We start from the raw sequence: 14,088 nt of genomic DNA, 5'->3' as shown, positions 1-14,088 counted from the left end.
AATACTGCAGTTGTTACTCCAGGAAGACCAATTTGAATTCATCCAAGGAAGTCTGCAGGAATTGGCAAGTCATGTGAAGAGGAACAACTGACAAAAGATTAGGATGAGTGCAACCAGCGAGGAGGTAAAGCTGGAAGGAGATGGCCAAAAATTGACACCACTAATGCATCTGAAATGGCCACAGACTACAACCGGGATACATCGAGATTAAAACCCCGCCCGATTTTCACTTCAGCTTCTGGAGTGAGTCTGACCATATTACCATTCCAATATGCCACTCATCATCTGAAAGCAGGAGAGATCACTTTAATTACAAGGATCAACTCCGAGCATAGAGAAAAGCATGTGATGCCTCACTAAAATTTCATAAACGTGTGCGAGAGAGAGAGAGAGAGAACACTAGCCCTTAAAATTCATGGTTGGGGTTTAGGATTTAGCACCAGGAGGTTACTAAGATTGACTATGCTCGTGTGAAATATTTCAGATCCAAGCAATCTGCAATGTCATTTCGTTCCCATGACACCAACTTCACTCAATTTATGTTGCAGAGGAGAATCAATAGAACAGGATCTTGGGTGCGTGATGGGGTTGCCAACTCTAGTTGGCTCTGTTCCTGGAGGAACACATGACCTGCTCCCTTCAATTTCCCCACACTCAGTTCATCATTGGTTGTTCAAAATGTCCATTCTCAGTGTCAGGTCTCCCATGCCAATTGGAAAGCAATTAGATTCTTTGCCACTTGATTGGGTGGTTTTTGATTGATTATTAATTCTAAGAATGCTATTTGACTGGCAAAGTGTCAAGTAATTTTTTTTCTCTCTGAATGGCCCAATGACTTTTTTCCCCCATGGAGATTCATCTTCAACTCCTGAACAAGATGCCAGGCTGAATGGGAAAGGAGTCAGAATAAAGTGGAAGAACCAATGGCAAGTGGTGCTAAAAGCGGCTATTTTATTTTGGGGACAGACCTTTGCCAGTCAGGAGATTAAGTTGAACCATCGGCTAAGGCACTCTTCCCCACCTTCAGAAGCACGTACTTGCCTCTTATCTATACACCAGTGCCACTTCAGAGTGAATGTAATTTACTAAAATCTCCAGTCATGGTTTGCATGAATATAAATGGGGACATAAATGGACTTTGTAAGAGGGAATTGTTTGTGTTAATTGCATATCCGAGGCACTCCCCAATGATGCAATTGCTCAAGCCAAGGGAGGGTTGCAGCGATAGACATCGTTCAGCTCCAGCACTATTGAGTTTACTGTTTACAGTCACAGGAACATCTGAGCTCATTGCTCTGTGCTGATATTAGTAGACCGCTTGGAAGTGGCTGCTTCCTGTGACAAGTGTTGGGCAGGAGGGGTGTTTGTTTGCCACAAGTTCAATGTGAACAAATGCCTTGGAAGGGAGAAAGCGTCAGGAAAAGGGGGCTGGCCTTTTCAGATGTCCCCCATTGTCATTGAAATTCTGAGCAAAACAGCTGCGTCTATTCTTCCGACACCACCAAAGGGCTGATGGTTTTGTTCCCCCGAATTCACAGGCCAAGATGCAACCCTACCACAGTGGGGGTGGGAGTGAAGGAAACAAAGCCTGCGTGACAGGCTAGAAGGCTTCCAACAGGTCTTTTCTGCACAGGCAGCGCAACATTTCAAAGAACTCAATTTAACTCAGCTGGGAGAAAAAGGAGCCAGTGATCGAACCACACAGTCAATGAAGTAGAATTCTTTATTCGCTTCAGACATATCCACCAGTACGGGACGACAATATAAAAAGAAGTGAGGAAGCACCAACATGCATTGCCCCTTCCCCTGTCAAAGGCTTATTGTGCATTTTGTGGTCAATGTTTTCCTCAGCTACTGCAAGTACCATTCGCCTTTCAGTGATACATACAAGATAAAGATAAAAGCGGGAATTAAATTCTGCATAGAAAATGTTCAACAAGCATTTCCAAATCTATCCAAAAATTAATATTAATGCTTTCCAGATTTAAAAGCAAGATTTGCTAAAACGGAAAGTGACACGCATCTTTTTTTTAAAAAAAGCTCAGCATCAAAGGGTACCAGGAGTTGCTGCATTTGGCAGTTATCAAGCCTTCAACCTCCTTTGAAGAGGAAATGATTATACATAATTATATGCATGTATCCCATCCCAGTGAATCAGCATTTAAATACACAAAAGGCTCATTAGGACTTGAAAGATCATTGGTGTTCAGGAATAAATTGGCGACATAGGAAGTGTTGCGATGATTTAGAAATTGGAGGGTCGGCTTAAGCCAATAATAGTGCCATAGGAGTTACAGCGCAGAAAGGGGCCATTCAGCCCATAATAAAAGAAAGACAAACTTGCATTTATATAGTGCCTTTCATGTACTCAGTAAGTTCCAAAGCGCTTTATATCTAATGAAGTGCATTTTGAAGTGTAGTCACTGTTGCAGTGTAGTCACTGTTGTGAGTTCCAAAGAAGAGTCATATTGGACTCGAAAATTCTTGTTTCTCGCTCCACAGATGCTACCAGACTTGCTGAGTTTTTCCAGCATTTTCTGTTTTTATTTCAGATTTCCAGCATCTGCAGGATTTTGCTTTTATTCAAGGGATATGGGGAGCGGGCTGGGAAATGAAGTTGAAATCAAAGCTCAGCCATGGATTGTACTGAATGCAGAGCAGGCTCAACAGGCCAAGTGGTCTACCCCTGTTCCTATTTCTTATGCTTCCTTTCCAGTTACCAAATGTTTGTTACCAATTGTATGCCAAAAAACGCTCAGATATTTAATCCGCTTGGTAAATCAGTTCATTCTTCTGTGCATAATGTTTGGTAACATTTGCATTAAAAACGTGTTTATTATCTTTCTCCTCGATATTTCGTCAGCCTCTGCTGACTTCTGACCAACTTATTCTTAGGCCTCTCCCTGTGACAGGTTACCTAGAGGTTTCTGCCCCTGTCCCCCAAATGATTTAATCCAGTTAGAATAATGGGAGAGGTATATACATCATGTTACACTATCCTAATTTGGTATCCAAACAAACATTTGAAGCTACAAAATTATTATAGGCAAAATTTCGATTACACTCATCATCCCAAGTGTTTGCTGTTAACAGGTTAAGCTATAACAATGGGGCATTCAGTTTCTCAGTCTATGGATGCACTTCTGAAGAATCGTCTTCAAAAGTAAGTTCCCCTGTACCGCATCAAGGATGTAGAAATAACACAGTCACTGACAGCTCCACACTGACAAGTGCTAACAGCTGGAAAGGGAGAGTCAAGGGGAAAAACACACACACACACACACACACACACACTTTGACTGCTGATGCATTTACTTCAGATTAGTGTGCAAAGTGCACTAGGTACATTTGAATCAGCAGGAATAAATATGACCACGGCCTTGAAACACATTACAATTCAATAAGCTATGCGAGCAGAGATGCACTAGGAAGTGGTCTACTGGCCTCCAGCCAGCAGTTGCTGAGACAGAACTGGTCCATTAAAAGGCGAGAACTCACACGGCCAAGGGGGGTGCTAGCTTAAACTCGAGCTAAGCTTGTTCTTGCTGTGGCAGCACGCCTTTCTTATATCCAACTGTGTCTCCATTTGACACGATCAGACAGATAATTATCTTTTCTCTTTGTTGTGAACCTTTACAGGAATATGCCAGAGTGGAGATTGAGGAAGGGCTGGTCCCCAACCAGAAGCCTCAACATCAGCAGTCAAGTGGGTATTGTCATGTAACTGTAGTTACACCTAGAGAACGTTCGTCAAACATCCGAGGACTGCTCCACATGGTAGCCTTGCACATCTCGATCAACTGCAACCCTTATTGAGAGATGACCAGGCTGTTGGCCATGGACTCACTCTTAAAACGCCCTTTACTTAAGCTTTTGCCTATTGGAAATGAGAAGGAAAGGGAAAGAATTCCCATTTATATAATGCATCATTACATCCACAAGAATCCCCCAAAGCACTCTGCACCCCACGCATGAGCTTGGAATTGCAGTCACTGCTCTTATGTGGCCAAATCCAGGTGCTTTGAGCTGAAACAAGCGATATTCTGGAAAATGATATCACACAAGGTGAAGGCAGTGCGCAAGCATGTGAGTGAGCAGGAGACAGAGACAGAAAACAAGGAGAGTGTACATGTGAATATAAAAGGAATGTGGGCAAGACAGAGACAGAGACATAGGGACAGGGACAGTCAGACAGAGGGAGGGAGGTGAACATAGGGACAGGGAAAGACAGAGACAGAGGGCGGAGGCAGAGACAGTGATAGAGAGGGGCAGAGAGAGGAACAGAGACAGGAGGAAGGAGAGGGACAGAGATAGAAACAGAGGAAGGCACTGAGACAGGAACAGGAAGGAATATTCCACTATGAGCTAGAATTATTAAACCCAAGTTGCTCGGGGTAAAAGAACGAGAGAATATTTGACTCTTTCATCAATTACTTGCATATCTTAAAAACAAAATCAGCATAGCACCAACATTTGTTCCACAGCATCAGTGTTGTGCCAGAATGGTGTATTATTCCCAGTTTGTTAGCAAGTCAAATAATGTTATAGATACAGCCTCAAGTACATAGTGAGCTCTCACAGCTAAAATGATAGAGCAAAACTAACTGTTTCTCCTTCAGGCTAATGTAAGTGTAGCCAAGGACACATTTTACTGCTCACTGCAGAGTTCAATATGAGACACATCGCTCTTGGGTCAATTCTATCATTGTCACGGGTCAGCATTTCTCATATTGATACATCTCGCTTAATGTCACACACACGAGCTTTAAGGAATGCTGCTTTTAATTGGGTTAAATGTTGCTCCTTTGGAAGGAATATTCCAACATTCTTGGATAAGATCCATGATTCCAAGATACCGGTAAACACACAGAGCAGATAAAACCTTGAAGCTAATTGTGGAAATCTAAGCCACTGGTATCAGGCAACTCCCACATTGAGATGAAAACCCCATCAGTAAACTCGCACTGTTCAAAAGATAATCTGCAGCAAAAAATAATTAACCTCCTTCAGGCTTTGGGGCACAAACACTAGATAAACAGAACAGCCTCAAGAAGGTCTTACCTAGGATTGTTAATCCTGTAATATCGTCCTGGACTATCCAAGGATTAAAGATTAAGCTCCAGGACACAGTGGCAAACCAGCTCAGGAGAAAAATAACAGGGGCAATGAATTAAGTTTTTTCTTTAAAAATAAGTAGTTGAAAAAGTATTAGAGATGGGGTGGGGGGGCGGTAGAAAAAAAGCCTGTGAGATCGACAGTCAAGGTTAATCCAATTGGCTGATGAAGAGCTTGTCACTTTTCAATTGGTCTGGAGGATGAACCAATGGCAGGAGCGTTGGAGGGGGATGGTTCAAGGAGGGAGACCACGTGATGAAACCTCCTGGAATAAACCTAACCAGAACTGGCAACCTGACAAAAGAGACTTGCGTTTATAGGATGAAATCTTGACAATACTTGGTGCCCACCTGGGAGGTCCTCCCAGAGGCAGCCAATTAAGAGGCCACCGTCCAATTAAGGACAGCGGATGGGTCGCTGAGGCTGCAGGTCCAATCGGAGGGCCTGCAGCCTTGGAGGGATGGCTCCCCTACCAGCAGAGGGGGGTGCTGCTGCTGTTGGAGGGCGAACGTGAGGGCGCCTCCATCGAGAGGCACCTTCTGAAGAGCTATTCAAATGAATAAAATAAATGGTGACCACAGCCCCCAGGCTCTTCCTTAGGAGAAACCCATCTGCAGAACAGCCAGGGGCAGCAGCTATTGTCTCCAGATCAAAGCTAGTCCAGTGAGGGGAGGAATGGGGGAGGGAAGAATGTAGGAGGCCTCACAGGCCCCCAGGCCAGGTACTGGAAAGCCACCTCCAAGCACCCGCCAGGCTTGCCCCTCAGCGGCGGGGATGGGGGTGGGGAGGGGGGGGAATGTCCACTGCCAGGGAGAGCCTGATAATGACCCTAATGGGTACTTAATTATGTAGATTAGATACCCGCTGCTGCCAGGAGGGTAGCCTCTCTACTGGTGATGATCTGCCCCTGGGAAGATCGCCTGAAGGAGGAAACCCATTGGCTCACTGATGACACAGGGCTGGGGAGATTCCCCTCACATCGTGCCTTTCACAACCCAAGGATGTCTTAAAGTGCTTTCTAAACAATGGCATGCTTTCGAATCATAGTTAACGTTGTAATATAGTGTGGCAGCCAAATTGTGCACAGTAAGCTTCCACAGACGGCAGTGAGGTAAAGCAGGCATGGTTGAGGAATAAATATTGACCAGGACATTGGCAAGAACTCCCCTGTTCTCCTTCGAATAACGTCAGGGATCTTATATGTCCACCTGAGAGGGCAGATGGGGGCCACAGTAAAACTTCTCACCTGACACACACACGCCTCATCTCAACAGCCATTTCTACTGATGTAAATTGACCCCTTCAAGGCTTCACCTACGCATTTCAAGAATTGGTGACCATTCATGTCATTTAATTCACTGAATCAAGATTAGTGCTGTGGACCACAATAGATGGTGTAGTGGTAATGTCACTGGACTAGTAATCCTGAAGTCTAGGTTGATGCTCGGGGGACATGGATTCAAATCCCACCATGGCAGCTGGTGGAGCTTAAGTTAAATTAATAAATCTAGAACATAAATGACAACTGTCACTAATTGTTGTAAAAACCCATCTGGTTCACTAATGTTGTATAGGGAAGGAAATCTGCCGTCCTTACCTGGTCTGGCCTACAGGTGACTCCAAACCCACGGCAATGTGGTTGACCCTCAGCTCAAGGGCAAAATTAGGGATGGGCAACAAATGCCCACATGCCATAAAGGAAGAAAAGGTTCACTTATGTACTAGAAATGAAAATGTGCATGAAATATTCACTTTTATATTTAATATATTTGTTTCTCAATGGCAACAATAATCAGCCTAGAATTTGCAGTACGATCATACAGCTGCAGTAACATTCATATGAGCCAGATCACAGCAGATAAGAGCTCAACAGAGCTATTCACCTCAGGTGCGTTGTCTGAATAAGCCAAAAGGAACAACCTAATTGTATCTTTCTTCACTGACACGAGTTTAGTATGCACAATGGCCCAAGGGTGTTGGCATGGTAGCCTGTTATGCAGCAAGTGCCAGGGAAAAATTACATGTCTGTCATCGGAGAAAGAATGACGCACGTTGTAAGGATGTAGATGAGGGGAGGGGTACAGACATAATGCTTCCCTCCTTCAATCTTTCCCATTTCTGCCTCAGCTGGGTTTCAGAGCTCCAAAGGCTGCACAGATGTTTGCCAGTCAAGGTGCAGTCAAGGCGTAAGCCCTTTGATACCAGAGGTCAAACAACAGGAGCGATTCGGTGATCCCAGCTACATATCCATCTCGGGCTCCTGGCGAGCACCATTTCCCCACTGGGAGCGTAGGATTCAGAATCACACAAACAGTTAAAAGTCACAGGCAGCAATCCTCTCCAGGTTCAGAATGCGACTGTACTGTACATTTATCCTTCCCAGCATTTGTCAACCAGGTCCGTATCCCGCTTCCAAGAACCGGGAAGGGCAGTGAGCAGGAAGGTGGTCAGCAGAAAGGGCTGGTACTGTAGGACAGGAAAGGCTTTGTTTATCCCAACAGCATTTCCACCAGGTCGATTAGCAATTCATTTTGACCCAAGCCCCTCAATGTGCCCCACTAGGTAGGATTTAGGGGATCTTTGAAAAATTGGGTGTGTTTCCTATATTTGATCGAATATGTTTAAAACTAACCACAGGTTGAATCCTGGCCACAGGGATTGGGGGCAGTAGAAGAGGAGAGAGAAAGGAAAAGTCCAGGCCAAGTCTGACATTCCTTGAGGATTACAGTAAAGATGAAGCTTAATAGTAGATGTGTGAAATTTTCATCTAGTTACAGAAGCACTCTTTCTTGCCCTTTGTGAATCCTTTCCCCCCTCTCTGAATCCATGTTGCATCGTGCCCCATGGGTATCAGTAATGCTCTTGAATCTGATCCAAGTGGTTATTCGTAATCAAGGTCAGTGAGATTCAGCGGACACTTTGCAGGGGGGTGGGTGGGGGGAGTGGGGCAACAATGCGGGGAATAAGTTCACAGCCAAGTCCGATCCTGCTCCCATTTAATATCTACTACTTGCAACCTGACCAGGGACAGCTGAATAGCAAGCAGGGCTCGGAACACTAACACTCTCAGAGATGCCAAGGTCAATCTTAGCTTCCAACACACAGCACAGGTCAGATCGGGGGTACGGCCTGAGGCTTTTGTGGCCTGTAAGGCTCAAATGGACAAGCCTATCACGTGGGTATGTAAAATTTCCATGACACCTTCATTTTCATCAGAAAGTATAGTTTTACGCTTTCAAGCTTATGTCGTGTCTGAGGAGAGGGGTCTGATAGAGCAAAAGCGGAGAATTATTTCCAGTGACAGTGGGGGAGCCGTTAACCAAAAGGGGACAGGTTTACAGTAATTGGCAGAAGAACCAAAGGAGTGATGAAGAGCAAACATTTTTATGCGGCGAGTTATGATCTGGAATGCATTGCTTGAAAGGAAGATGTAAGCAGATTCAATAGTAACTTTCACAAGGGAACGAGGTATATATTGCGACGGGAGGAAATTATAGGGGTTGTGGGGAAAGAGTGAGGGAATGGGAATAATTGGATGGCTAATTCGAAAAGCCAGCAAGGGCATGACAGAGTAAACCTGCCTCCTGTGCTGTATGGCTCTGATTCTAGCAGTGAACGAAGAGGAGAGTTCTGGTTTAATTATGAATTTATTCCTCTAGTACACTTGTAGCAACATGCTAGAGATCGGGTAATTGCAGTGTACGTGTGGCTGCCCAAGGCACTCACTTTAAAGCAGCACTCAATCAAACCTGGCAAGACTTAAGCCACACCAGGATGAAATAAAAGTTCTCCAATTCTTTTAACTTCAAATAAGGCCCAGTTGCTCAGAGTTTGCCAGATGATTAGCTAAAATGGAGAAAGGCACGTAGACTTGATTCCCAGTCTGTGACAGGATAATTCGGCCAGTCACGTCCGTTCCGGCTCTCTGAACCAACTGTCCAATTAGTTCCCCCTCTGCCCCCTCCAACCGTGCTGTATTTCCCTACAATCCTGCAATCTTTTTTCCTTTCTGAGCTAACCCAATCGAACTAAGGCACTACAATAGGGCTGAACGTCCCTGGGTTAGGGAAGAGGAAAACTGGCCAAATTCCATCAGCTAGCGTTATCATTACCATCCAGTAACCTCTGCTGTGTTTGTACATGCGCACACACACACACACACCATCTGGCCAGGACAGAGTGGAACTTTAGCTGTGAAGCCCCCATCCAGCACAAGTTGGATAGCCTGCCAGCACTTGCTATTGAGCGCACCCGCTCATGGTCACTTGAGAAGGTTCCAGATTGATCCTTGCTGGAAAGAAAGCCCTCGAGGATGGAGGGTGACTTAGGATCAAGCTTTGCAGTAATACCCAAAGGTTCATGCAGCCTGCTGACTTGCCCCTTTATAGGTCACAGATGTGTATCAGCCTCTTGGGACAGGCCTGCGGTGCCAGGAAGCACTAGATATCAGCGGAAGTAAGCAAGATAAGGTGAGAAAACAATTGAAAACTTGATATTATATATGTGACTGATAGAAATAATCTCTAAGCCTCTATGAAAAGGCTGAAGGGACATTGCACAAGTTTAATCGAAATGATTGGGATAGGTGTTTCAGTTACTCAATTTCAAATTCTTCTATGTGGTACTCAGAGCTGTGAATATTCAATCTGGCATTTAAGCCGCAATTCAGTGCAGGTAACATTCTTGCAATTAAATTACAGAACTGGTGTACCAGTGAACTTGTTAACACAAGCCCCATCCAACATTCCTGTGCAGAATTAAGCAAGTCAAATCCAACTCTTCACCCTGCCTTTACTCAGAAGAGATAGATTTAATATACCGGCAATGGAAATCTGAGGGATTCCTTCTCTCCCTACCCCAAAAAATACTTTACATTATACAATATGGTTAAGAGCTCTTGAAAGATTGAGGATGTAATCCACTGTCAAAGGTGCTGTCTTTCACATGAAACACTAAACTGAGTCCCCACCTGCCTTCTCAGGTGGATGTGAAAGATCCCATAACACTATTTCAAAGAAGAGCAGGGTAGTTATTCCCGATGTCCCGGCCAATATTTATCAACATCACAAAAAACAAGGTTATCTGGTCATTACCATGTTGCTGTTTGTGGGAGTTTGCTGATTGCAAATTAGCTACCGTGTTTACTACTTTACAACAGTGACTACATTTCAAAAAGTACTTCATTGGCTTATAAAACTCTTAGAGGCATCCAGTGGTCACAAAAAGCGCTACATAAATGCAAGTCTTTCTTTTCTATTTCTCTACCTTTCCCTTTCAATGCATAGAGTCGTTACGGACGATAACTCCAGAACTACTAATGTTACCTTAACAAGGTTCTTCATACACGAACCTAGATTATAGGTGTTGATAGGACATTGGACTGTGGATGCCATCATTGGGGTTGTGGTGGTGGTTCGGTGGGGGGAGGGTAGGGGGATAAATTAAATGTTGTAAAGACTGATGAAAAACCTTGGTTGAGATCTGAAGGAAAGGTGGGTTATAAATGAAACCAGGACCATAACTATCCCACATCCATGATGTGTTAACAAACAGCACCATCGACTCTTTCTTTCATTCAGTCTTTGGCCCTTAAAGATCTTAAAGTCTGTGGTCACCACTTTTGTTTTGGATAGCCCCTTGTGTGGCCCAGTATGCAGCAGAGTCACACAGGAAGGTCCCCAGGTTTGATTCTCTTGTTGATCTCAGTTGTGGTGTCAACTTGGGCATTAAAATTGGTGACAGCACTTTTGGGGATGGAAGGGAGGAGGTAAAAGAGGAGGAAATAGCAGCAGCCAGGCTCTCCAATCCCGTGGTCATCCCCACCTTTCAGAATGCCACTTATCGAGCTGACTTGTGTCAGAACCTTAAATTGGAAGTGCTTGTTGCCTGGACTCCAATGGACACTTGGGGCGGATACCTGATGACTGCCAGTGCTCAGAACCATACTCTTGACGCAAGGCAAGACAGTGTCTTTGGGAGCAGAGGGGTGAAAATCTGAAGAAAATTCAGCTTTCAAAAAGTAAATGGACATTTGACCTCTTCCAGTTCATAATTGGCACGAGCACTCAAAGGAAAGCATTTCTGTAAAGCCTGACTGTAACATTAATCCAATTTCTATTGACTTGGGGTCTTTGAGGAAGATGAATCGTTAAAGAGAGACAAGTAAGTGAGTTTTTAAAAAAAGACTTTTTTTTATCTTTGAGGCACCGGGGAGACATTCAAGTCAGAATTACGATCAGTTTAATGTAGAGATTGAAAACAAAGTTTCCACTTCACATCACAATAATGAAGCACTGGAGATGTAGGGCATGTCAACTCATACAGCTAGTGCCTGTAGGACGATACACTTCAGGGGGATCCGCAAAGAATTGGCTTGGTTTTCACTGAAGAAGAATAACTACTTGCGCTTACTTGTCACATTTCACAGACTCAGCATGTACTCTAGTGCTTCATGGTCAACAAACTTATTAAAGTGTAGCCACCATTAGAACGTAGGGTATCATAGAATCTGACAGCACAGAAGGAGGCCACGTGGCCCACTGTGTCTCTTCTGGCTCTGTAAATGAGCTGTCCAATTTAATCCCATATCTCAGCTTTCTCCCCATAACTCTGCAAATTAATCCTCTTCAGGTTCACATCCATTTGCCTTTGTTACTACGGAATCTGCTTCCAGTGCCTATTAGGTTGTGCGTTCCAGATAACAAATCTTGAAGAAAAATGTCTCACTTGCTACAGTTTTGTTAATTATTTTATGTGGTATCTGACTTGCATGCAAGATCCTAATGATAGCAATGAAGGGAAATGGGCAGATGATCTATTTTAACGGTGTTGATTGAGAGACGACTGTTAGTCAGGATGCCAGGAAGATCTTCCATGCTCCTCTTCAAATGCAGCCAGGGAATTTTATACAAGTAATTGAAGAGAGCTGCCAGACACCTTGTTTAATGTCTCATCCGTAAAAGGATGGCACCTCTGGACAGTGCGACACTCCATCAGTGCTGCATTGATATATTGGCTTAAATTTTGTGCTCAAGTCCCTGGAGTGGGATTTGAACCCACGACCTTCCGGCCCAGGAGAGAGTGTAACCATTGAATTGTGTAGGGGGGCCTTATCTGAAAACCTCATGGATGAACCCATATTTCATCAAGCAGGGGTTACTGGCCTTACCCAGAAACAAGGTCGGCCAACCCTTGGGTTCTAGGGCTCAAGCTACTCAAGGAGCTACTAATTTTCTCAATCAGAGAAGCGTCAGCGAGGGGGCAATTCCATTGGTAAAACTTTGACCATGAAGGTAAAACAAGTTAATGGCTGATTGACTCTACCAATCCCTAATGCTGGCTTCATTCATGCAGATTAATTCCACATTCTTGCAATCCCTTTGGGTTCTATCATTTTTGTTTTCAAACCCTTTCACAGATTCATTTTGCCTCATTAAGCAGTCAGAGATAGTCACACTGCAAAATATTTGCCCAGGCCTAGAATGTAAAAAACAGACACCAGTAAAGGTTTTCAATGCCATTTCCATGGTTGCTAATTAATTTCTTTCAGTGAATTTCAACTGCCAGTCACAACTGCGCTGGAAACAGATTGCTCCACAAGCAAAAACACTCGTTAGTCCTTGGAATTTTTTTTATTCCTTGATGGGATGTGGGTGTCTCAGTCATGGCCAGCATTTGTTGTCCATCTCCACTACCCTTGAGAAGGTGGAGACGAATTGCCCTCTGGAACTGCTGCAGTCTAGTACAACTGAGTGGCTTGCTCAGACATTTCAGAGGGCAGTTAAGAGTCAGCAACATTGCAATGGGTCTGGTGTCACATATAAGCCAGACCAAGGAAATCTGATGTCCTTACCCAAAGGGCGTTAGAGTGAACCGGGGAGACCCAGGGTAATGCTCTGGGGACCCAGGTTCAAATTCCACCACAGCAGATGGTGGAGCTTGATTTCAATAAAAATCTGGAATTAAAAGTCTAATGATGACGATGAAATGATTGTTGTAAAAACCCATCTGGTTCACTAATGTCTGCTGTCCTTACCTGGTCTGGCCTACATGTGACTCCAGATCCACAGCAATGTGGTTGACTCTTAAATGCCCTCTGAATTAAGGATGGGCAATAAATACTTGCCTAGCCAGCGATTCCCATGAATCAATAAAAAACCCAGATGGGTTTTTATGACAATCAATGATAGTTTCGTAGTCACCATTCCAGATTAATTAATTGAACTTAAAATTTCAACAGCTTCCATGGTGGAATATGCACCCGTGCATGGGGGTCTCTGAATTACTAGTCTAAGTGTAATGACATTACCACACCACTGTTTCCCCAATGATATCGGGAATGAGCGGCTTCAGTTACATGGAGAGAGTAGAGAATATGGATTATTCTCCTTAGAGCAGAGGAGGTTAAGAGGAGATTTAATAGGGACGTTCAAAATTATGAGGTATTTTGACAGATAGGGAGAAGCTATTTTCATTGGCAGGAGGGTTGGTAACCAGCGGGCACAGATTTAAGATGACTGGCATAAAAACAAGGGGACAAATGAGGAGAAATTAATTCACTGCCTGAAAGGGTGGTGGTGGTGGTAGATTCAGTAGTAATTGTCAAAAGGCAACTGGGTTTCTACTTAAAAAGGGAGAAAACGGCAAACTCTAGGAAAAGAGCAGGGTAGTGTGACTAATTGGATAGCCCTATCAAAGAAGCAGCACAGGCACAAGGGGCCAAATAGCCTTCTGTGCTGTATGAATTCCTGGAGTGTATACGGGATGGTTTTCTGGACCAATATGTTGAGGAACCAATGAGAGAACAGGCATCCTAGACTGGGTATAGTGTAATGAGAAAGGAACAATTGGCAATCTAGCTGTGCGAGGCCCCTTGGGGATGAGTGACCGTAATATGATAGAATTCTTCATCAAGATGGAGAGTGACATAGTTGATTCTGAGACTAGGGTCCTGAATCTTAATAAAGGAAACTA

General features: G+C 44.1%; 1 protein-coding gene across 2 annotated transcripts in view; it reads right to left on the bottom strand.

Annotated features, from left to right (window-relative positions):
• agrn (agrin) overlaps nt 1-14,088 on the bottom strand; it is a 474,755-nt gene that overhangs the window by 354,952 nt on the left and 105,715 nt on the right. Inside the window, exon 1 of one of the 2 annotated variants that reach the window (XM_078557866.1) lies at nt 7,167-7,218. The exons of the other annotated variant lie outside the window; for it this stretch is intronic. Coding sequence (XP_078413992.1) covers nt 7,167-7,203 — 37 coding nt within the window. The 5' untranslated portion in view covers nt 7,204-7,218. Of the gene's footprint in view, nt 1-7,166; nt 7,219-14,088 lie in introns of those variants that run through there. 2 annotated transcript variants of the gene reach the window in all.

The sequence above is a fragment of the Cetorhinus maximus genome, chromosome 15 (genome assembly GCF_964194155.1).
Source record: "Cetorhinus maximus chromosome 15, sCetMax3.hap1.1, whole genome shotgun sequence".
Classification (NCBI taxonomy): domain Eukaryota; kingdom Metazoa; phylum Chordata; class Chondrichthyes; order Lamniformes; family Cetorhinidae; genus Cetorhinus; species Cetorhinus maximus.
The sequence above is the reverse complement of the archived record's forward strand: the minus strand, read 5'-3'. Positions and strand labels throughout refer to the sequence as shown.